At 40.5% G+C, this 22,652-nt stretch overlaps 1 protein-coding gene across 1 annotated transcript in view; it reads right to left on the reverse strand.

Annotated features, from left to right (window-relative positions):
• The window catches only part of GTDC1 (glycosyltransferase like domain containing 1), a 266,125-nt gene that overhangs the window by 15,986 nt on the left and 227,487 nt on the right, over positions 1-22,652 (reverse strand). The window contains exon 8 of the mRNA XM_065413468.1: positions 11,362-11,471. Within this exon, the coding sequence (XP_065269540.1) occupies positions 11,362-11,471 (110 nt within the window). The remainder of the gene's footprint in view (positions 1-11,361; positions 11,472-22,652) is intronic.

The raw sequence follows: 22,652 nt of genomic DNA on the forward strand, positions 1-22,652 counted from the left end.
GACGTGCTGGGGAGTGGGGCAGGTGCAGGAGACTTGACAAGGGGAGAGTGGGGAGATGAAATGAAGAGAAATAGGTCATAACAGGATTAGATCTTTTAAAGGGATACTAATTTTACTTCAAAGTTTATGTAAGTTTCTTAATTCACCATGTCTTCTAGTTGTTACAGGGTCGATGTGACATGGGATTGTAAATGAGACCCGGTTTTGGATGTTTGGAGGAAAGGGGGTCCAAGAGACAATGTTTCTCCAGAAGCTGTTAATGCTATGACACAATCTGAAAAACTCTGCTCTAAATTAACTTGTCTTTCAAATTGGATGTGTCACCTTTCAACTCTAGGTCATCAGTTCAAATCCAGCCAGCCAGCCACTGACCAAAAGCCATTACCATCGGATGGTGATTTGACAGTCTATGTAAAATGAGTTGGTGGTTTCAGCCTATGCCCTAGCAGAGAAGAATACCCATTAGTAAAAACACTAGGTCAGGCAGCTACTTATCACAAATTCATAATCTTATTAGTATCTCAACATGGAGATCAAAGATTGAATGGGCATGAAGAAATTTGCTCCGAAGTATGGTCAGAATTGGTGTACAAACTGTTGCTTTAAAACAAAGCAACCCATTTCTCTTCAGTGCCACCCAATAAATAAATAAAAAACAAACACCAGTCATAAAACTTACTGCTTCCTTCTTTTTCCTAATGTGGAATTCTCCTCCCAGGCAAATTAGTCTGAGGCCCATTGACAAATTTAAGGTCCAATATCTTGTTTGCCTTAACCTCTAGAAATGGGAGTTTTATCAACTTTGGAAAGGAAGGATTCCCAAACGTTCCAGTGGGATACACAACACTTACTTCTAGTTCTGGAGGTCCTGAAATATTGTACACTGAAATAGGTGATTATTTAGATTTTTTTCATAGATTCTCATCGATTCATTTAAATATTCCAAGGCTAGAAGGAACCATTGTGATAATCTAGTCTGACCTCCTGTATTCCCCAAAATAATTCCAACAACATATCTTTTAGAAAAACATCCAATCTTGATTTAAAAATTGTCAGTGATGGAGAATCCACCATGATCCTTTGGTAAACTGTTCCAATGGGTAATCACTCTCAACGTTAAAAAAATATGCCTTATTTCCAGTCTGATTTTGTCTAGCTTCAACTTCCAGCCATTGGATCATGTTATATATTTCTGTGCTCGATTAAATATTTGTTCCTCATATAGATACTTATAGACTGTAATCAAGTCACCCCTTAATCTTCTCTTTTAGATTGAGCACTTTGAGTCTATCACTATAAGGTGTGTTTTCTAAACATTTAACCATTCTTGTGGCTCTTCTCTGAACCCTCTCCAATTTCATAGAATCATAGAATATCAGGGTTGGAAGGGACCTCAGGAGGTCATCTAGTCCAACCCCCTGCTCAAAGCAGGACCAATTCCCAACTAAATCATCCCAGCCAGGGCTTTGTCAAGCCAGGCCTTAAAAACCTCCAAAGAAGGAGACTCCACCACCTCCCTAGGTAACGCATTCCAGTACTTCATCACCCTCCTAGTGAAAAAGTTTTTCCTAATATCCAACCTAGACCTCCCCCACTGCAACTTGAGACCATTGCTACTTGTTCTGTCATCTGCCACCACTGAGAACAGCCGAGCGCCATCCTCTTTGGAACCCCCCGTCAGGTAGTTGAAAGCAGCTATCAAATCCCCCTCATTCTTCTCTTCTGGAGACTAAACAATCCCAGTTCCCTCAGCGTCTCCTCATAAGTCATGTGCTCCAAACCCCTAATCATTTTTGTTGCCCTCCGCTGGACTCTTTCCAATTTTTCCACATCCTTCTTGTAGTGTGGGGCCCAAAACTGGACACAGTATTCCAGATGAGGCCTCACCAATGTCGAATAAAGGGGAACGATCATGTTCCTCGATCTGCTGGCAATGCCCCTACGTATACAGCCCAAAATGCCGTTAGCCTTCTTGGCAACAAGAGCACACTGTTGACTCATATCCAGCTTCTTGTCCACTGTGACCCCTAGGTCCTTTTCTGCAGAACTGCTACCCAGCCATTCGGTCCCTAGTCTGTAGCAGTGCATGGGATTCTTCCGTCCTAAGTGCAGGACTCTGCACTTGTCCTTGTTGAACCTCATCAGGGTTTTTTTGGCCCAATCCTCTAATTTGTCTAGGTCCCTCTGTATCCGATCCCTACCCTCTAGTGTATCTACCACGCCTCCCAGTTTAGTGTCCTCTGCAAACTTGCTGAGAGTGCAGTCCACACCATCCTCCAGATCATTAATAAAGATATTAAACAAAACCGGCCCCGATGTTGATGATAAACCAATGTTTATCAACATCCTTCTTGAATTGTGGGCACCAGAACTGGACACAGTATTCCAGCCACCAGTACCAAATATGAAGATAAAATAACCTCTACTCCTACTTGAGATTTCCCTGTGTATGCATCCCAGGATCACCTTAGCTCTTTGGCCATAGCATCATACTGGGAGCTCACGTTCAGCTAATTATCCACCACAATCTTTTTCAGAATAACTGCTTCCCAGTATAAAGTCCCCTATCCTGTAAATATGGCCTACTTTCTTTGTTCCTAGTTGTATACACTTATATTTATCTATATTAAAGCACATATTGTTTACTTGTGCCCATTTTACCAAGTGATCCAGACTGCTCTGAATCAGTGACCTGTCCTCTTCATTATTTACCACTACCCAAATTTTCATGTTATCTGCAAACTTTATCAGTGATTATTTTATGTTTTCTTCCAGATCACTGATAAAAATGTTAAATAGTCTAAGGCCAAGAAGCAATCCCCGAGGAATTCCACTGCAAACACACATGCTTGATGACAATTCCTCATTTACAGTTACATTTTGAGACCTATCAGTTAGCTAGTTTTTAATCCATTTAATGTGTGTCACGTTCATCTTACATTTTTCTAGTTTTTTAATCAAAATGTCATGTGGTACCAAGTCAAATGCCTTACAGAAGTCTAAGTATATTATGTCAACACTATTACTTTTATTACTATTACACTTATTAACTTGTAATCTTACCAAAAAAAAGATTGCAAGTTAGGATCTACTCTCCATAAACTCCTGTTGGCTTGCATCAATTACATTACCCTCCTTTAATTCTTTATTAATCGAGTCCTGTACAGAGGTGCTGGAACAATTTGTCTAATGGGGGTGCTGAGAACCATTGAACCAAACTATAAACCCTGTATATGATGGAAACCACTTCAAGCCAGGGGGTACAGCAGCACCCCCAGCATGTCTAGTTCTAGCACCTATGGTCCCATATCAGCTGCTCCATTATCTTGCCTGGGATCAATGTCAGGATGACAAGTTTATAATTATCCAGTAGCTTCTGTTTAATATGCCTAAGAGATACTCACGGTAGGGAAAGAATGTTATCACCATATATTCAAACTGTGTCATCTGTTTTTTTCCCAAATACAGAACAGAAATATTTATTGAACTCCTCTGTCTCTTCTGCATTACTATTGATAATTCTACCATTTCCATCTACTAATGGACCAATACCATTGTCAGGATTCTTTTTGTATCTGACATATTTTAAAAACTCCTTCTTATTAGCTTTAACTCTGTTGGCCATAGATTTCTCCTTGTGTCTCTTTGCTTCCCTTATCAATTCTCTTCAATTCCTATCTTCTGATTTATATTCATTCCTATCGACTTCCCCTTTCTTCCATTTGTTATATATAAACAACCTGGTTTAGAGGCAACGAGGAAACAGCTATACAAAATTTATATAGAGAGAGAGCTACACTTCCCTGGGTCACTTCCCCACAGCTCTCCCCATTCTCTCTCTTAATGCCTTCTTCACCCTTACCTTAGGGCTCCCTTCCAGTGGCTTGAGGGTGTCTTCATTACCTAGCCCTTCAGCCTCACTTCCTTTCCTCTGGTTCCCTTTTCCTTCCCCCGGCCTCAGAGGGGCCTTAATTAGAGTCAGGTGTTCACATTAGCTTAACGACCTCACCTGACTCTTCACAGGTTAATTAGAGTCAGGTGTTCACATAAGCCTAAAGGCCTCACCTGACTCTTTGCAGGCTAATCGGAGTCATGTGTCCACCCTAGCCTGGAGCAGCCCCCGCTCTGGTCAGCCAGGGAACAGAAAACTGCTTATCCAGTGGCCAGTATATCTGCCTTCTACTACTCTGCTGTACCCAACTGCCCTGGGTCTATCACAATATATATTTAAATTTTGTATAGCTGCTTCCTCATTGCCTCTAAACAGGTTGTTATTTTAACTAGTATGGCCTTCTTCCTCGATAGTGGGATTTTGGCTTTTTGGGCATCTAGTAAGGTATTCTATAAAATGTGTCAATTATATTTTTCCTCTGTCTCAAAGCGTATAAAGTAGGAAATTGTGATACTAAAGGAATTTAGTCTTATAACGAGAGGCTATAAAATACAATACCTTTAAATTCCTTTACAACACCTGAAAAACTCATTAAATATATTTTCAGTAAAGTATGTGCCATAAGTTTTATTGGCACTTGTTAGGGCTGACCTACATATGACATTCACGGGGAATATGGCCCCTCAAATCCATAGTGATGAATCATATTTCATCACATTGCCCTTTATATAAAGTCTATTTATAGATGAGGATGAATGGATAGATAGACAATAAAAAACATTAGGCGTGGTATATTATGTTTATTGGTATGAATTTGAGATGATCTGTACTACTCATGATGTACAGAAGTGTGTGTATACAACCCCGAAACCAGGCAAGAAAGGGTTAAAGAGCAGCTTTGGCTTCAGGCAGCCCCACCATGCCACATCTGTGACGCATGCCAATCCTGGAGAAAGAGCTTACAAAAGGGAGAAGCTCAGTTCATAAGGCCCCAGACTGCAGAGGTGGACAGACCTCTGACCCTACAGTGCCCCTTTCTGGGAGATGATAAAACCAAGCTACGTTGGACTGACTGTGACAGAGAAGCTGGAAGCACTCCTTATTTCTGTTAATTTACTTTCTTCTCTTTTGGTGCCTTGAATACTGAGACTAGTGGCTGGACCCTAGGGCAGACTCTTGCTGAGCATATGAACCCCTGGAGGAGAAGGTGGACACTTTGTAGGAAGTAGGCTAGGAAAGACCATACAGAACTTAACCACTTGCCACAAAGGTCCCTGAGCTGGAACCCATGTTAGAGGGAGGGACTAGCCAGAAGACTCCAGGCACTAGAGGCCAGAAAGACTATTGAGTGAAAATCCTGGTTTACCCCAAAAGGAATGAGACAAAAGGTGACATGGCTGGAGAGCCGAGTCACAAGTCAAAATGGGACCATAGATGGATCTGGTCAGCAGGACTACGGAGGATGAAATCCTGCAATGCCCTTCCTAGCTAGAAGACAGCACACTGGCTAGTGATTCTCTTCACCACAAGAAGCTACAAATAAGATATGCAGCATCTTCCAAAATGACTGCCAATATATTCTGTATGTGTCACATATTTTACAGAAAAATTACCTTAGAAATCTGGTGCTACTTTTTTCACCCCTCCTCCTATATTAGTCTAACTCAGGAAAGGAAACAATTTTAACAGACACACTTTAAAATCTCTAAACATTATTTAAAATATTTTTTCTTTTTGATAATAATAATGTTGTGATTTTAAGATTCATTATGTCAGTCGATCAGTGCTAAAACCAAGTGCTGTATGCCATTGGAAAGTGAGTTTCCTAGTTCTTGAGTCATATATAGCACCCCTTTCTAGCCAGGATGGTTACAACAGTTTCTATATTTGTTCATTTAGATTTATAAAAATGCTTAAGAATGGACAATTATACATATGCTGTAGGTACCCTAGACATAATTTTAAAACGTATCTTAAGTGAAGTAGTATGGGTAAATATAAACCACCAGTAGTAAGACAGGCAACTTAAAAGTTCAATTCTCCCTTTCCCCACAAAAATTCTCCATGCTTATTATTCCCCCCATTTTCAAATATTTGGGGAAAAGATGAGCTTTGCAAGGTGCCCTGAATGTCATTAGATTCTTCTATATTGCTCCCATCACTATGGTTCACGAGAGTTTCTGTATTTCTAGCCATGCTGGTTCACTTCGATACCAATGACAGAAACTATACAGAAACCTGAGTGCTGTTAGAGACCTGTCATTCGTCCAGATATCAGTGTAACTGCTTGTCCTGTTCCTCATTCCACTGGTGGTGAGAGTGAAACAAAATGGTTAACAGAAAACCAAAGAAAAGACTCATCTTGAAAAATGCAGATAAATGATACGGTAGCCAGTACTCCTTTTGGAGCCACCAGGAAAATATAACCCACATTTTTCAAAAGGAGGCTGGATAGCCATCTGTCTTGGATAGTTTAGACACAACAATTCCTGCATCTTGGCAGGGGGTTAGATTAGATGACCCTTGCGGTCCCTTCTAATTCTATGATTCTATGAAGGATAAGTCATACTCCTCCTGTCTCACCCAGAGTGCAAGGCACACTGCCTTCATGTGACTAGTGAAGCATTCTGTACTGTACAGTAAAACTTTTGTATTTTTCTTTCTCTCTGAAGAGTGCCCCAAATTCCTGTGCCAGAGGTCCCTAAGCGCACAAGTGAGAATCTCTGTTGAAGACTTGCCTTTGGAGAACAGGCTTTCATAAAGTAATATAAAAAGAAGAACCGGGCAAAAAAAACCAACAACCCAACACAGAAGAACGGGACCAACAATCTTCACCTAATGCTCAAATGAAATCGAACAACTTCAGTGGTCCACAAAGTTATTTTAGACCAGATTAATTTCCTATTAGGACCAGAGGAGGAAGTGCCAGAATACTAGAAAGAAGACTATTCTTGTGATATTTCTGGTTGAACAGGAAGCAGGAAATACTAGAAATCTGACAAATAAGCTTGTTCTAAGACCAATTGTTTCAAACCCAATTTTACAGACTCAAGAGGTGAAAATATACAACGCAGGTTTATATGTGAGCCAAACTACCAATGTTTTGAGGTTCACCCATCATTAGTTTAAAAAAGCTACTTAATTTACTGCATATACTCCCAAAATAGGGTTTGATTATTCTTACTGTTTATTTGTATAATATGTCCAACATAAGCTGTGTATAGTCAGAATTAGCTCCAGTTCTTTTTGAATTGTGTAAAACTTTATACAGATCAATTGTCCTCACAAGCCAGGAAAAGGAGCAAAGTGCAGAAGAGTATTATATGCAAATATTAAAGATTAATGACTTGTTTCATGATAGACATAAACCAGCAGCTCTCCACAGAAGTTCTTAACCCTAAAATTTATTTTAAATACAATATCTCTGTTTCAGATTCCATTTCTCCCCTGCTACTTTGAAGATACTATTAAAGTCAAAAGCACACAGAAAGAGGCATTTTACACAGCTTTAGGTGTTAGTATTTTTATCAGTTATAACAAAGGCCAATACAGAATCCTGCTTAACTAGAAAACAAGATCCTGGTTCTGGGAGATGTTGAGCATCTTCATAGATGTGCTGATTAGAGAAAAGTAATTCCATTTCACACAGAATTTGGATAATTTGAAATGTGTTTTCATTTCAATTTGACATGAAAACCAAATATTTTGAAAGACTTTGTGAAGTAGAATAAAGTAGAATAAAGCCCTGGGGCAGTCCACCTGGTGGCTTCCCTGAAGCTATGAGCCTGGTAGCTAGGGAGCTAGCTCCCACGGCCTACGAGCTCCCAGTTCCCCATTATCCTGCCTGTTGGCTTGAAGGGGAGCCAGGAGTCTGGGAGCCTCAGCTGTGCCAGGGGCAACAGAGCTTTGGAGTTGTGGCTCTCAGGGTTTTCAGGCTCCCTGTCAGCCCACCACACAGGCTACCAAGGACCCGGGAGCCTGGAAACTTGGGTTCCCCAGCAGGTCACCAGATGGGTTGCTAAGGAGCTGGGCAGGTGAGCTGGCAGGAAAGCAGGCAGATTTCTGATGGACACTAGCCTGGGTTCCATCTAAATGTTGCTGAAATCAAACTGTCTTCACAAAACATTTCTATTTCAATCAATCAGCATTCTCTGATGGGAAAAACGTTCCGTCGGAGAATTTCTGACCAGCTTTAGTGCTGATACCCTTAACTTTCAATGGGGGAGTTGGGAACGCTCAGGATTAGGGACCTACTGATTTTAACTACTTAGCTTAAATTGTATATAATTTATTTATATTCTGTTACTGATTTTGGATGTAAGATGGTGACTTATGTAGAATTTGCATAAAGGCATGTCATTTCACTTTTGATGATCAGTGACCTTGATCCTGCTATAGGAGTAACTGGAGGTGGGAGGTTGGTGGTTGCTGGTTTAAATGTGCTGCAGAGTGTTCCTTTCCAGGCCATTATCTGTCTAGACAGATATGCCACACCAGGGTTATTTATGCTGGTGTGACATGAGAGTGCATCAGGATTACACTGAGATGCAAACTTAGTGTTATAAATTAGAGTGTCTTTATTGTGGGACAGTTGGAAGCGTGAACTATGGACCTAATCCAGTGCCCACTCAAACCAGTGAGAGTCTTTCACTTATTTCAATGGGTGCTGGATCGGACTTATATGAAAGCTAAGAAAAAAAATCACTTATATAGACAGGAAGAATTGTCCAGTGGTTAAAATGCTACCCTGGGACTTGGGAGGCCTTGGTTCATTTCCCTGCTCCATTGCAGACTTCCTGTATGACCTTGAGCATGTCATTTATTCACTGTGCATCAGTTCCCCATCTGTAAAGTGGGAATAATGGCACTTCCCTATCTCACAGAAGTGTTGTGAGGATAAAAACATTAAAGACTGTTGAATACTAGGGCAAAGGAGTCATATTAGTACCCTAGATAGAGATCAGTCATATGTTAATGAATTAGATTAATATATTTGAAATACCTTGTGCATTCCATTAATTGTCAGAGCGCAAAACTGGACTGTTTTTGTAGCATTTCAAATATATTAGCTATATAACATAATGCCTCACCTTGGTTCATCATTGGGGATGGAACCCATGATCTTTGTTACCTCTAAGGATGATGGTAGTAGTAGCCTCTTAGCCTGCAAGCGGGCCAGCCGCTGGTGGCATAACCAGCATATTACATACGCTCCGGTTAGGATCATCACACTGAGTGCTTGAAGTCTATTTCTGCTCAAGGGCTACATTCACAAGGAAACTTAGGCACCTAAAAAATCACTGGGATTCACAAAGCCTGACTTTGGCACTTGTAGGCTCCCAATACAATGAACGGGGAGAGACAGGTGCCTTAGAATGGGATTCACAAAAGTCAGTACACTAGGCATCTTCTCATCTATGATAACCAATGAGAGATGCCAAGCTGAGAGGTAAGTGGTAAGCCCTGCCCCTCTCTCAGAAATAGGTGCCTAAGTCCAGGCTCCCTCTGATGGATCTGGCATAGTCTGACAGTCAGTCTCTCCAGTTGAAGTGTTCCACTGTGGTTAAATAATTTCAACAAGTAATTGGAGCAGGGGGACTGGATCCTCACAATTGCACTCTCTCTCGGCCAATGTTTATGTGGATAAATAATGAAAGAATCGTTGGGTCAGAGAGAGAGAGAGAGAGTGAGAGCAAGCATGAAAATGACTCTGTTGCCTGCTGGTTAGAGCATTCAACTGAGAGTAAAAGATCCAGGATCCACTCCCTCTGCTCCAATTACTTTTAAAATTATTTACTCACAGTGGAACAACTTCAACAGGAGAGATGGCGAGAGTCCCTTGTCAGACTATCCCATAGCCCAGTGGCTAGGGTGCCCACCATAGAGGTGGCAGATCCCTGTTCAAATCCCTTCTCCTCCTCAGGTGAAGGGGGGAATTGAACCAGGAGTCAACCACATCCCAAGTGAGCACACTAATCTTTGGGTGTTGTGTGAGCTTCTCTGTAGGAGCCCAGTCCAGCAGGTGAGGTCTGAACACACTTAATTGATTGGGCCCCACTGACAAGTTACGTGGAGAAACTCCTATCTTCCCCCAGTTCATGCATTGCTCTGGGACTTAGGCATCCAGATGCCTGGCATGGGGCTGCAGTGCGTATGTGCAGAGGCAGAAACATAGGCACTTAGGGAACTCTTAATGCAAAAATTTAGGTGTTAGGAGAGTTTAGGCACCAACAGGATTCAGGGGGAGCTGAGCAGGGGCTTTCTGAATCCCAGTGGGGCCTGATTCTGGGATTTGGGCATCTAAAGTGGCCCTGAAGAGCCTAAATTCTTTTTTGAATATAGCCCCAAGTCTTTATGCCAGTTTTATACCAATGGTATTATATAATTGGTATAAAGACATGGTCATGGTCATCCCTAGATTCAGTCTAAATTAGTGTCTAGTGCCTCTACCTGGAAATCTCCAAGAAGAAAACAATTACGACTTACAGCAGGGCAATTGCAGAAAATGTAAAACCATGTAAGCAATGGGGTTGAATTTCAACAAATATCAAGACGCATCCCACAAGGTCACAATTCTATTAGCTAAGGATGTGGAGAACAAAAACTTGGTCAGAGGTTAAACAGTATATAGAGCAATTGACACAGAAATAGAAAAAAAAAAAAAACTTAACATAAATTGCAATAAACTCGGGGTATGTTTGTTCAAGTAAACAAAAGTTCCCTCTACGGCCCAAGCACATAGTTGGCACATCAATTATAACAAACAACAATAGCAGTATTTCAGACATTTCAAATGACTGTGCAGAAATATTACAGACCAGATCCTTAGCTGGTCTAAACTGGCAAAATTCTACTGAAGTCAATAGTTACATTAATTCACACCAGCTGAATATCTGACATACTCTGTCTCTCTCTCTGTGTATGTATGTAAATATATGACTTAAGCATAACCTGAAGGGACCACTCTTAGGGTGAGAAGATAGTTTAATTCCATTGTCATCCATGTCTAGTCCTTTCTGCTGATAATGCTAACAATTAGGGCCAATTATGATGGTAGTCTTTATGATGTTAACACCTGTCCACTAGGAAATGAACTGAGACTCATTGCACTTATTTCATATAGGCCAAACTGCCATCAAATAAATAGTAATGACTTTTGGTCAGGGCAGAAGTCAGACCAGTGACCTAGAGTTGAACGTCTCTGTATCTCATTAATAATTCTCTGAACTATCCAATCTCTTACATCTATATATTTTACATCCATATAGATGCATAACATGGAACACATATCATAAATAAATGGCTTTATACTCTCAAGTAATATCAAAGAGCGAAGTATTTTTAATATAACTATTTGATTTGATAACATACCAGCATCTTTTTGTTTTACTATGTAATTTACCAACATCATAACTTCTAGAATTGTCTGGCTTATGCCACCTGAAGAATTAGATAATTCAAAAAGGTACCTGGTACATCAGTGAAGGTCTCTCCAAGGACAGACATATGAAAAGGTAGGTCCATCTCTTTAAGTTTCAGCAATACTTTAAAGAAACTCTCAGGGTCTTTATCATGTTCCCTTGAAATAAACAAACAGAATTTACCTTGAATTAGGTTATGTTTATTTGTAGAAAACTTTTTACCTTATCAGAGTAAGGTTTATCGTAACCTCTGTTTTTGGTATTGGGGACCTCAGGCTCAGTCCCCTAAGCATGACTTCCTCCTCTGCTCACTCATCCTGCATGATGACTTATGCCATATGGACTTTTATTTTCCTCAACCTAGGATTCAAGACCACAAATCAGCCTTGTTAGAGTCTTAAGCCTTTTCCCTGGCCCATCTTTCTGAGACCTTGTGTTCACTCTTTAAATTAACAACTTAGATAGCATATAGATTTAAATATTTATTTCACCCAGCTATAAGCATATCTCTGCCACACCAACAGACAACACTGAGAGCACCCTCATTTTTTAGTCAGGGAGCATGTGTATTCAATGGGCAAGTTAATGATAGAAAGATAAGGGAGGGGTCATTTGATTAGTAAAAATCTACAGAATAATATTTTCAGTGGTGTCACCCTCTGCGGTGTGGTGGGGAATCACTTTCTCCCCTCCCCCCAGCTTGCAGCTCCAGGTCCTCTGGTTGGTGGACATTTTGATAATACAGTGTCATCAAAAATGGGTCAAATTGGGTATCATTCAAAAGCCCTTTCTCCCAAAAAAACACTATGGTACCAAACAATATAAACCTAGAACCATTCTGTAGCTATGTATTTGAGAAAAATGTTTAAAATCAGCTTTTTAAAATTATATGTACTTTAAACACAGGCACGACAAACATGCAGCCCTCAAAAAGTAAAATTGTGGCCATTGATTATCAGAACATGCTCAGAACATGGTACCTGATTAATTTTTTTAATGTTTCAGATTACTATACATGGAAGGAGTGCTTCGAGTTGATTTGCCATTATCAGGAAGAAAGAAGTGGTTCAGTGGTATTGATTATCAGCTTTGTTTATAATGCCCAAAGAGTTCTAATGAGGTACTGCTTAAGATGTCTGCATCCAGCCTGAAATTAATGGAATACCTTTGTAAACAGTATGCACATCGTTATAACATACATTACATAACATAATTAATACAATCACCGTGATAGGTTGTACTAGGCCCAGAGGCTCCCTGCTGGAGGCCACAGGCTCATACCACATCCCATCCCATCCCAGAGAGGAGTAAAAGGCCTAGAGTGGTAGTGAGGAAGCAGCCAATGAGGGAAGCTGCAGGGAGCAGCCAATCAGGGCCCAGAAGACTCACATAAAAGGAGTTGTAGGGCCAGAGTCAGTCAGTTTCTGCCTGGAAGTGGAGGAGTGAGGACTGAGTTCCTGGCTGGCTCAAGGAGCAGTAGGACCATGGACAGATCAGTTACTGGCAGGGACTGGGGAAGCATGAAGGGGTTCTTGGCTGGCTGCTGGGACTGAGTAAGGACTGAGCCCAGGGAGGGCTGCAGGAAGACAATGTCTCCAGGGATGAAGCATTGGGGGGTACGGCCCCATACCTGGGCTGGAACTATTTAAAGACTGAACCCAGGGAGGGCTACAGAGATAACAACAGAGGGGTACTGCTGGTCTGTATATACCGGAAGGGGTCTGGTTGCTTCACATACAGACTGTGTGTGAGACTCGGCTGGAGGGCTGAGTCGTTGAAAACCTGCTTGAGAAACCACCGACAGAGGTCACCACAAACCAAGAGCGCAGGCACACGCACTCAACCAGGGCATGCTCGTGAGAGGTGGGTGCTACCCCATTACCCAATCCAAAGAAATTTATTACAAAATTCTTGTTTTTACTTTGGTCTTGATCATTTTTAGACATTAACGGGGAGCGAAGAATACCAGCTAGTAGCTGAATCTTTGGAGAATACCACCGTAGAGGACCTGATTGAACATGTGGCTTGGTGACACCTTGCGTGCTACATGAACTGCACCCATAGCCTGAATTTGGCAAGGTTGCAGAGGAAGTACATTGAGCACCAGGAAAAGTTGAAGATGCCAGGACAAGTGTTAGCTGTGGGAGAGTCTTTGCTCTCTTTATTTTATTTTTCAGGAGTGCTAATTGGAATTTGCAACTGACAGGACTGGAAGACTTTGTGAAATATTCTTTTGCTTTAGATCTAACCAACTATTCTCCAATGATTGCCAGGTAAATTACTGAAATAAGAGGTGTACTGAAGTCCGCCCCTGACACATGGGAGGAATTTCAAGAAGGAAATTGGAGTGTTTAAAGGTCGCTAATTCCCTGCTGCGCATTTGGCTCAGATGAAGCTCTAGAGCATGAAAACCCAGCAAAGAAAGTTATTTGGGGGTGGTGGGCATAACACGGAAGCCCAGTTTTTCCTGACAACCCCAGAACTCCATTGAATTTTGAATGAAATATTAAGCACTGCTGGAATGACTTTCCCAGAAGCAATCAAGCACCATCAACACTCATTAGGTTCTGTTAAGTGCCAAGAAGAGGACATTTTTAAAGTGACAAGATGAGCTTACTTGCATTGGCAACACATCTGAGTACAACAGACCAGAGCTCATTAATATCATGACAAAACAGGTTCAAGTGATGAGAGGTGAATGGATACTTTGGTTCATGACTTGTTTGAAGTCTTCAAAACCCAAAGCATTATCCAGAGGTCTGTCAATCTAAGGTCTCCAATCAAGAACAGACTAAAACTATAAATGAATTAAAAGAAAATCAAAGTGAATATAGCAGGAATTATTACAGATCTAACCACAGACAGGTCACTGTTTGCTCATCTCCTGGTTGTGACCAGATCTCTGCATGATGTTGATCTACGTGAGACTTTGGGAAAGTATAAGTTCTTCGTAGTACAACAATCTGTGTTTGAATGCGATGGAACAAGGCATATGTGCCAGGTAAAAAGCAAACTAATAAACATCTAGCATGGTCTTCCTAAGCCAGCACCTAGTGACAATGTGACTGGTATCTTATGCCAGCAGAGTCCTTTCAATGTAGCAATCATAGATGGCTGAGATATAAGTTCTCGACAAACCAGAAACTGTTAACTTCTGCTGAGATTTGGCTGATTAATTTCATTATGAAGCTACAGAGAATATACTGGATCAATAACATAATCCACCTTATATTTGACATGTATGTAGAGGAATCAATTAAAAATATTACCAGAAAGAAGAGACTCTATCTTATTTCACCTGTCCAATACAAAATCACTGACTCCACAAACATCTTCAATGTCACATTAAAGAAGCTACTGTTTCATACTCAAATGAAGAATTAGTTAATTGCATACTTTGCAGAAAAAACACTCTAGCATGCAAGGAATTGTTCAAAGAATTTCATTGTTGCATTGTGTAACAAAACTGATGCCTTGCACTGTTCTGTGGAGTTTCTTTATAGTTCCCATGAGGAGACTGACACTAAAATGATCTTGCATGCTGTCAATGCCACAAAGAGAGGTGCTACTAAACTCTGGATTTTTGTACCAGATACAGATGTTTTAGTGCTCTCTGTGAGATGCTACCCAAGACTTCTGCAAGATTCTGTTTTTGTGCTTGCTACTGGGGAACGGAATTGCTGTATATCCTTCAGAGATGTTTTCCTATCACTCAGACCATTAAAACCACGGTACTGCCAGGTTTTCAGACCCTTTCAGGATGTTACACTCCTGGAAGGCTGGCCGGAAAGACCAAATTAATTTACTGGAAGACTTTTGATTTAGCGTCCAAAGACTCTCCTCACTCTGAAGATGCTTGGAATGGCTGAGACCGTCACTGACAAAGTCATAAATGCACTGGATATGTTCATATGCCAAGTTTACCATTTGAAGACCATTATTATGCAGTTGCAAAGCTACCTTGGTGGATGTTTTCCAAGAAGCAGACAAACAAAGAAAAATTGTTACTGACAAGGTATGCATTTCTATCTGCTATCAAGAAGGCAAATGATCAAACAATGGAATGGACCCAGGATGATCCAGTGTATCCAAAACTACCCTCCCCTGTCAGGTCTGGATGGGTGTTGGAGGATGGACGGATCACACTAGTTATGTGTGAAATGCCATACATTCCCGAACCAATCCTTCAGCTAATTAAATGGTTGTGCGCAAAGAGAAGATGCTCACCGGCCTGCAAATGTTTGGCCAGCAGGCTGCCTTGTATGGAGATGTGCAAGTGCAGCACAAGAATCAGTGTGACAACGTATCTAGCAGTGGTGCCCTAGACAGAGACAACTCTGATAACGACTTTGGTGAATAAATGTCCTACATGTCAAGGCAAACTTCCCTAGGATTACCAAAGACCAAAGAGGTTTTTTTATGTAAACAATGCATCTGCGTTTGAAGTATAATTTAAAAAATGTTGATTTTTAAACATTTCTCTCAAATATTTATCTACATAGTTGTTCTAGATTTTTCACGTTTGGTACCATTATGTTTGAGGGAGAAAGGGCTTTTGAATGATACCCAACTTGACCCATTTCTGACGACACTGTATTTTCAAACTTTCCACCAGCTGGAGGACCTGGAGATGGGAGCCAGTGAGTCCCACTGCCACACCACAGAAGGTGACACCATTGAAATTATTATTCTGTAGATTTTTATGAATAAAATGACAACTCCCTTACCTTTCTATCACTAACTTGCCGATGGAATGAGATTTTACTCCATTATGCTCCTAGGATATTTACACTGTCCCTGGCAATAGGCAAACAAATGTTTTTGCAGAAGCAATATGTTAGTCAAATACATTTGCTAAAAAATTCCCAAATGGAATTTTGTGACTAGCTATTTTAAGAATATAAAGCTTATGATTCTTTTAGTGCATTGGATACAGAAGAAGGAACACATCTGATGTGGGGGTCTTTTTGCACCATCAGGCCTTTAAGTAACTAATGTGGGACTTGGGGGGTTAAAGTTACTTTAGTAATGGATAAGAAACACTTATAATTCCATCTGAAGATAACTAAAGATTTGGAATCATTTTTTTTCCTGCAATCAAGGTCTTAAAAACACTGGATTGGTTATTTTAAAAGAAGGACTAGCATCTAGCTTTCATCTTCTTTATTATGACAGAATGGGAGGTTAAAAAGACACCATAAATGAATAAAAATTTCCAGAATTTGGTAAATTACATTAAAATGGAAGAAGTTATTTTCTCTGTTTTAAGGTGTGATTATTATATTTCTTGCATTTAATTACTCTGCTTTAAATTATTATACTTTGGACAGATGTGGACCAGATGTCTTTAAAATATTTTGTTTTATTTTATTATTTAAAAACTTCAACTGTTTTCCTTCTTGTGTTACAGGAAAATCGACAGTTCAGAAGTAGTGGTGTATTTCCTCCACAGACTAATTACGTAAAATGAATCTGTAGGTTTATCACATAGATATATGAAACATTAATAATTATATCATTCAGGAAATCTCAAGCTAAATGACATCTGCAGTTCTACATGTGTTAATTTCTAATTCAGTCAATATTTTTGGTTTACTGATTTAAAACAAATGTATCTTCTAATTAATGTTTAAAATGGTACTTTACTAGGCTTAAAATCTTCAGAAATTTTGAGGTCTAGAAAATTAGATTATTAACCTCCCCTCCCCAATAATTACTTTAAGAAGTTGTATATCCCTCAGCTTTGTTTTGTTCCCAATAATAAAGTGGAATGCAACAGCATAAGCCTGGTAATTTGTTTCACATCTGTGGACCAGGAGTTTTCATGATGATGGTTCCAATAAACTAAAGTGGATGAGAATACTGACTCAGAGAAAATTCAACAAGTTTTTAAATTACAAAGACCCAGGACTGAAATACCAACAAGCTGCTTATATCCATATAAATAAAATAATTATCCATTTCTGGAAGTATAGCTGATGTGCAAGAATGTACTTCTAGTGCTCTAATTCTCTTCAAAATGTCCAGCTGAAATGAATGGAACCATTAATTTCTTTATAATTAAGCAAGTAGGCATCTAAGTGGCCATATATTCTAAGAAGAGCTGGAAAATAGCAACACAAAGTGAGGAGCCAGACTTGTCAGGAGTAAAAGTGGTAGTGATAAAGCTTGTAAGGAAGATAATCGGTGTTAGATAACTCTTAAGGTCATGAATATTCACTGATGGCCTCAATCTCCCACTGAGGCAGCAGGCAGTTACAGGGGTTTAGTTCCTGATACTACTGTTGGCAGAATATGTGATCGGGAGGAGGGATAGTTCAGTGGTTTGAGCATTGGCCTGCTAAACCCAGGGTTGTGAGTTCAATCCTTGAGGGGACCATTTAGGGAACTGGGTAAAAATCTGTCTGGGGATTGGTCCTGCTTTGAGCAGGGGGTTGGACTAGATGACCTTCTGAGGTCCCTTCCAACCCTGATATTCTATGATTCTATGATCTACGTAATGTGTGCCTATGGCTGAGAGATGCTGAGCAAGTGCCAGTCAGTTGAAGTCAAGGGGACCTCTTAGATTGAGGCTTGGAATATGTAGCCAAGTGTCATGTGTCCACACCTACTTCAGAGCGTGATCTAGATCCTCTCAAGCAAAGGTCTCTCCCCACCTGCACAGAAATAGGTGAGCCAGCTGCCTCCTGCATCATCTTCCATTCCCAGGGATGGGGGTATTCCGCCTCTCTGTGGTATCCAGCAGCCACAAATGGGGAGAATCAAGCAAGAGGAATGGGGCCATGAAGCATGCCCTACACAGACCATGTAATCCCAAGATGTGCAGAGCCCCTCCATAATCGAAAATGCCTCTTTCCTTTGGAGGTGGGCGGAGGTCCCAGAGGCAATCACTTGTGAGGGACAGTGTTTGAGTCAGACTGTGTAGGAGCTGGCAGGTTAACAAGGTGCTCTACAACTTGTGAGGAAGCAGATGGCCGTACATGTCTAATGAATCCTAGGCATCTACATCGATTTTGAGATGGCAATTGGAGAGATTAAGGAGAATTGGGTGAGGGAGGAGAGACAAATTCTGCATTCACCAAAATAGAAAAAATGCTATGAGGGGAATTTTTTGATTTTTCTTGCCCACAGAAACCCTTCCTATGGGTTTCCCCATGTGAGCATGTGATCCGCCTTCCACATTTTCCCTGCAAAATATTTAGCTCTTCTCTATTTTCTTGATATAAAGATAGTAATAATGTATCTGGATTTTAATGATGAATTTCATGTATCTTTTAGTTTTCTAATTTGGGGGTTTATGTTGTTTCAGTATTCTGGGTCCTATGACTTTTATAGGCACAACACCATTATCATTTTATTTTTAGTTATTTAGTTACGGCTTGTAAAATGCTTCAGGCATGGGGATCTATACAATAATGTACAAGAATACATTTTAATGTAAGTAATAATGGCACAGCTATCCCACCAAAGAGGAAAGTGATGTGTTTCTCAGTTGACATGGGGAAATCATATACAATCCAGTCTTCCTTACTCAGCAACAACTGCTAAACACACCAGATTGTAACAGCAGTGATTGTGGAAAAAGATGAACACAATATGGAATGTCTGTTCTGTAAAGATCTGCTCAAAATGACATGCACTTTTGGCGACATCTGTTGCATTTTTGAGTTTTGTTAAGCATTATCAATTATATATATTCCATTTTCTTAAGGGCAGTTGCAAAACTGTGTAAAAAGCTTGATGTAACTATGCAAACTATTTCACTACATGTTTGGGAAAACTTAAGCTAATATGAAAGTCTATGATCCATTTTCCTTGATTCTCACATATTTGAAATGATCTTGTATTCATTTTTGCTTGACTGAATGCTTGTAATTATTCACTCGGTAAAAAGGAAACAGAAACTGGACCTGAACATATTCTAAATTTGGATATGAGAGCATGAAAGGTGCTGGAATGACAGCCTTTTGGCTACACAACAGCTACAGCATGGACAAAGGTAACACATACTTCTCAACTCTGCCCTGGTAATATGCTTTAACCCTGAGGAGGAGGCAGTGCCTTTAGAGCTGTTGAACCTCCATATCCACTTGTGTACTTAACAGAGTTCTTGTTAGTGTTACATTATAAACCTCTCTAGAAATGGCTAAAGAGAAGTATGGTCTAGCAGTCTGACCACAGGACCGGGAGCCAGGAATTCCTGAGCTTTGACACCGATTTCCTCCGTGAACTTGGACACGAAATTTAGGGCTAGATTCTGATTTCAGTCAATGGGAAATTTACCTTTGTGACCAGGATTCAGCCTCCAATTTCTCCACCTTAGTTTTTCCATTTGTAAAATGGTGATAGTACTGTTCATTTCTCCACCACACAAGAGTGCTATCTGGGCTGATTAATCAATGGCTCAGACTCTCCTGGCTAGCCGAACTGTGTTGGCACAGGACCCAATGGGGAAAAGAGGGGACAAAGTGGCTTCACATCACCTTTATGCTCCTTTGCTTTGGGGGCCAGCCAAAACTTCTCTTTGTACTGGCTGATAGTGGTCCTCACAAGACTATTCTGTTATCCAGGGATTGACTGAGTTTTAGCAGTACTCCCGTCCCCTATGTTGGGAGTGGCTGGAAGTTTAGGTGTAGAGCCAGCAAAGTTTGGGAGCCACCTGGGAATCCCCTATGGCAGAGTACTCAATCAAAAATCATTGATTATTTGGTTTGCTGGCAGGTCCAAAAAAAAAAAAAAAATCTTTTGGCTCTGGCTGAACCAAAACAAATTTTTCAGAATTTTTGGTAAATTGAAAAAGTCAGAAAAAATTTGTTTCTGGTCAATTGAAATATTTCATTTGTTTGAAATAAAATGCTTGGTTTGGGGGCATTTTTAATCTTTTTAGGAAAAGCAACAGAAATGAAGGGCTATATTCACAAAATCGAGGAGGAGGTGAGTATCCCCACTCCCAGAGGAGTGCTCTAACCACCAGGCTCTAGACCCATTCTCACTCTCTCTGGCCCAATGACTATTCAAGTATTTTATACAAAGTGGAACAGCTTCAACAAGAGAGAGACTGAAAAAGGCCCATCCCAGCATACACTATAGCCTGGTGGTGAGGACACTCACCTGAGAGGAAGGATTCCTTGGTTCAAGGCTCTGCTCCAATGCCAGGGTCTCCCCCATCCCAGATGAATGCCCTAACCACTCGACTACTGGGTGTAAGGGGGGGCACCACCACCATTTCGTCCTCTTCTGTTTGGTGAATGGCACCTAAATCCCCTTGTGAATCCAGCCTGAAAAATCAAAACATTTCTGAAATGTTTTCTTTGTTTCGACTGAAACAACGTGCCATAATTGACGCAAATTCTTGAAATGTTTCAGTCACCCTGAATCTGCATTTTTTGTTGAAAACAAGTTGAAAAATTTCCCTGGGCTCTACTCCCAGACTGCCTGGTTAAGTTGGCTTTCCATCTGCTTTCCACTGCTGGAGTGGTGCAAAAGAGGTAAAATGGAGGGGCAGATCTGCCCCTTGTAAATCATCTGATTGTGCAGATACATATTTTGTATTTGGGTTTAGTTTCAATAAGAGATCCAGGTTACTTAAGAGTCTAAGGTACAGTCAGATACATACTTAGATGTACCTGAAATTGATCATATCTTGCTGACGGTCTCAGTTATTTGTATGAGAAAGATACATCATTAAAAATGGTAAGAGACATAAAACAGATAGAACTTGCTCAGAAGAGCAAGATACGTACTTTCTCTTTTTAAAAATCATCTATGTTTAAAAACAATAGTTATATGAATTAAAATGATGCAATAAAATGAACCTGGGAATCTGGCAGGGGAAAAATCTCTCAAATTTCACTATGTATCATAGGGTATGTACCTGTTGTAATACAACGTCACTTAATACAGTCACTTAATACAGGCCCTGTCATAATGATCTCTCAAGGTACTGTGCATTTTGAAAGGGGAATGAGCTAAGCTAAGAGCAATACTAAAAGGGTCAATCTTAACCTGAAAACATTTAACAAGGGTGATTTCCCATGTCTCAGTGGTAGAGAATTCAAAATAGCGGGGGCACGTCATAATACTTTACACTTACATATTGCCTTAAATCCAGGAAACTCAAAGCACTTTCCAAACAATAATGAGCAAAGCATCAAAAACTGTCCGGTGAAGCATTCTCATATCACCGAGAGATTTAGTTACTTGCCCAAAGTCACACAAGAAGGCTGAGCAAAGCCACCAACAGAACTCAGCAAAGGTGAGAGATGGTGGTACTGATACTGAAACACCAGTGACATCTTTAGAAATAAGGACCCAATTTTTTTAAATTCAGTGTATTAGTAAACCGGGAGCTAACACATGTTTCTAGCTACTTTTTAGTCATAGTCAGGAAACAGCTGATGCACTGAATTTTGGTTCATGGAAGTATCATTCATTATTTACAAAGCTGTGAGCAGCATTTAGAGATAAAAGGCAGGTCACTGTCCCAAGGAATTTACATTCTATGTCAGACATAACAAAGAGAGAACTGGAATTAGAGCAGAGGGTGGTGTGAGAAGCATAAGCCAGCAGGGCAGAGAGGTTGGAAAGACAGATGTGAGGCTGATCAGAAGGGGACAGTTCAGTGGTAGAGAGGCAGATTTGGAAGTCACCAGCACAGTGGTGGTAATTAAAGTGGAGGATGCCAAGAACACAGACCTCTGAGGGACACTGTTGCAGTGGGGTGAAGAAGAAATCACCAATGAAGACACTGAAAAAACAGCCAGGAAAGTATGAGAACCTGTTGAACAAAGTATTGTAAGAACTGAGGGAGTAAAAACAACAAGAATGCAATGTTGAGAAGTATGGAATGATAGACAGTGCTGAATGCAGCAGACTGATGTAGAAGGATGCTTGACTAGACGTAGATCACCTGTGACCTTAGTGAGAGCAGTCATAGTGGACTGGAAGAGGCAGAAGCCCCACTGCAGAGGATCCATTTATTGGTAGGAAAGTCAAATAGTGAGAATAGACACAAGCTCAATGAGGTTGGCAGCAAATGGGAGAAGCAAGAGGGCTTGAAGGTGGGTTTATTCATGATAGGTGAAACTGCGTCATTTCTGAAAGCAAAGGGGACAGAACCAAAAGAAAGGGAGAGATTGAGGAAAAATAAGGGTGTGAGAGGGACGGAGAGAGATCAGGAGCCTGAAAGAGATGAGTACAGTAGTCAGATTGGAAATAGAAAGTAGATGGGACACTTAAGATTCAAGGGTGGGACTGGAGGATGAAGGAAGGGAAAAGAGAACTGTTACATTGTATCCACATTTTCTTGGCAAGATCACAAGCTGAGAGGGGGATAAGAG

This window comes from Emys orbicularis, chromosome 11 (genome assembly GCF_028017835.1).
Source record: "Emys orbicularis isolate rEmyOrb1 chromosome 11, rEmyOrb1.hap1, whole genome shotgun sequence".
NCBI classification, from domain to species: domain Eukaryota; kingdom Metazoa; phylum Chordata; order Testudines; family Emydidae; genus Emys; species Emys orbicularis.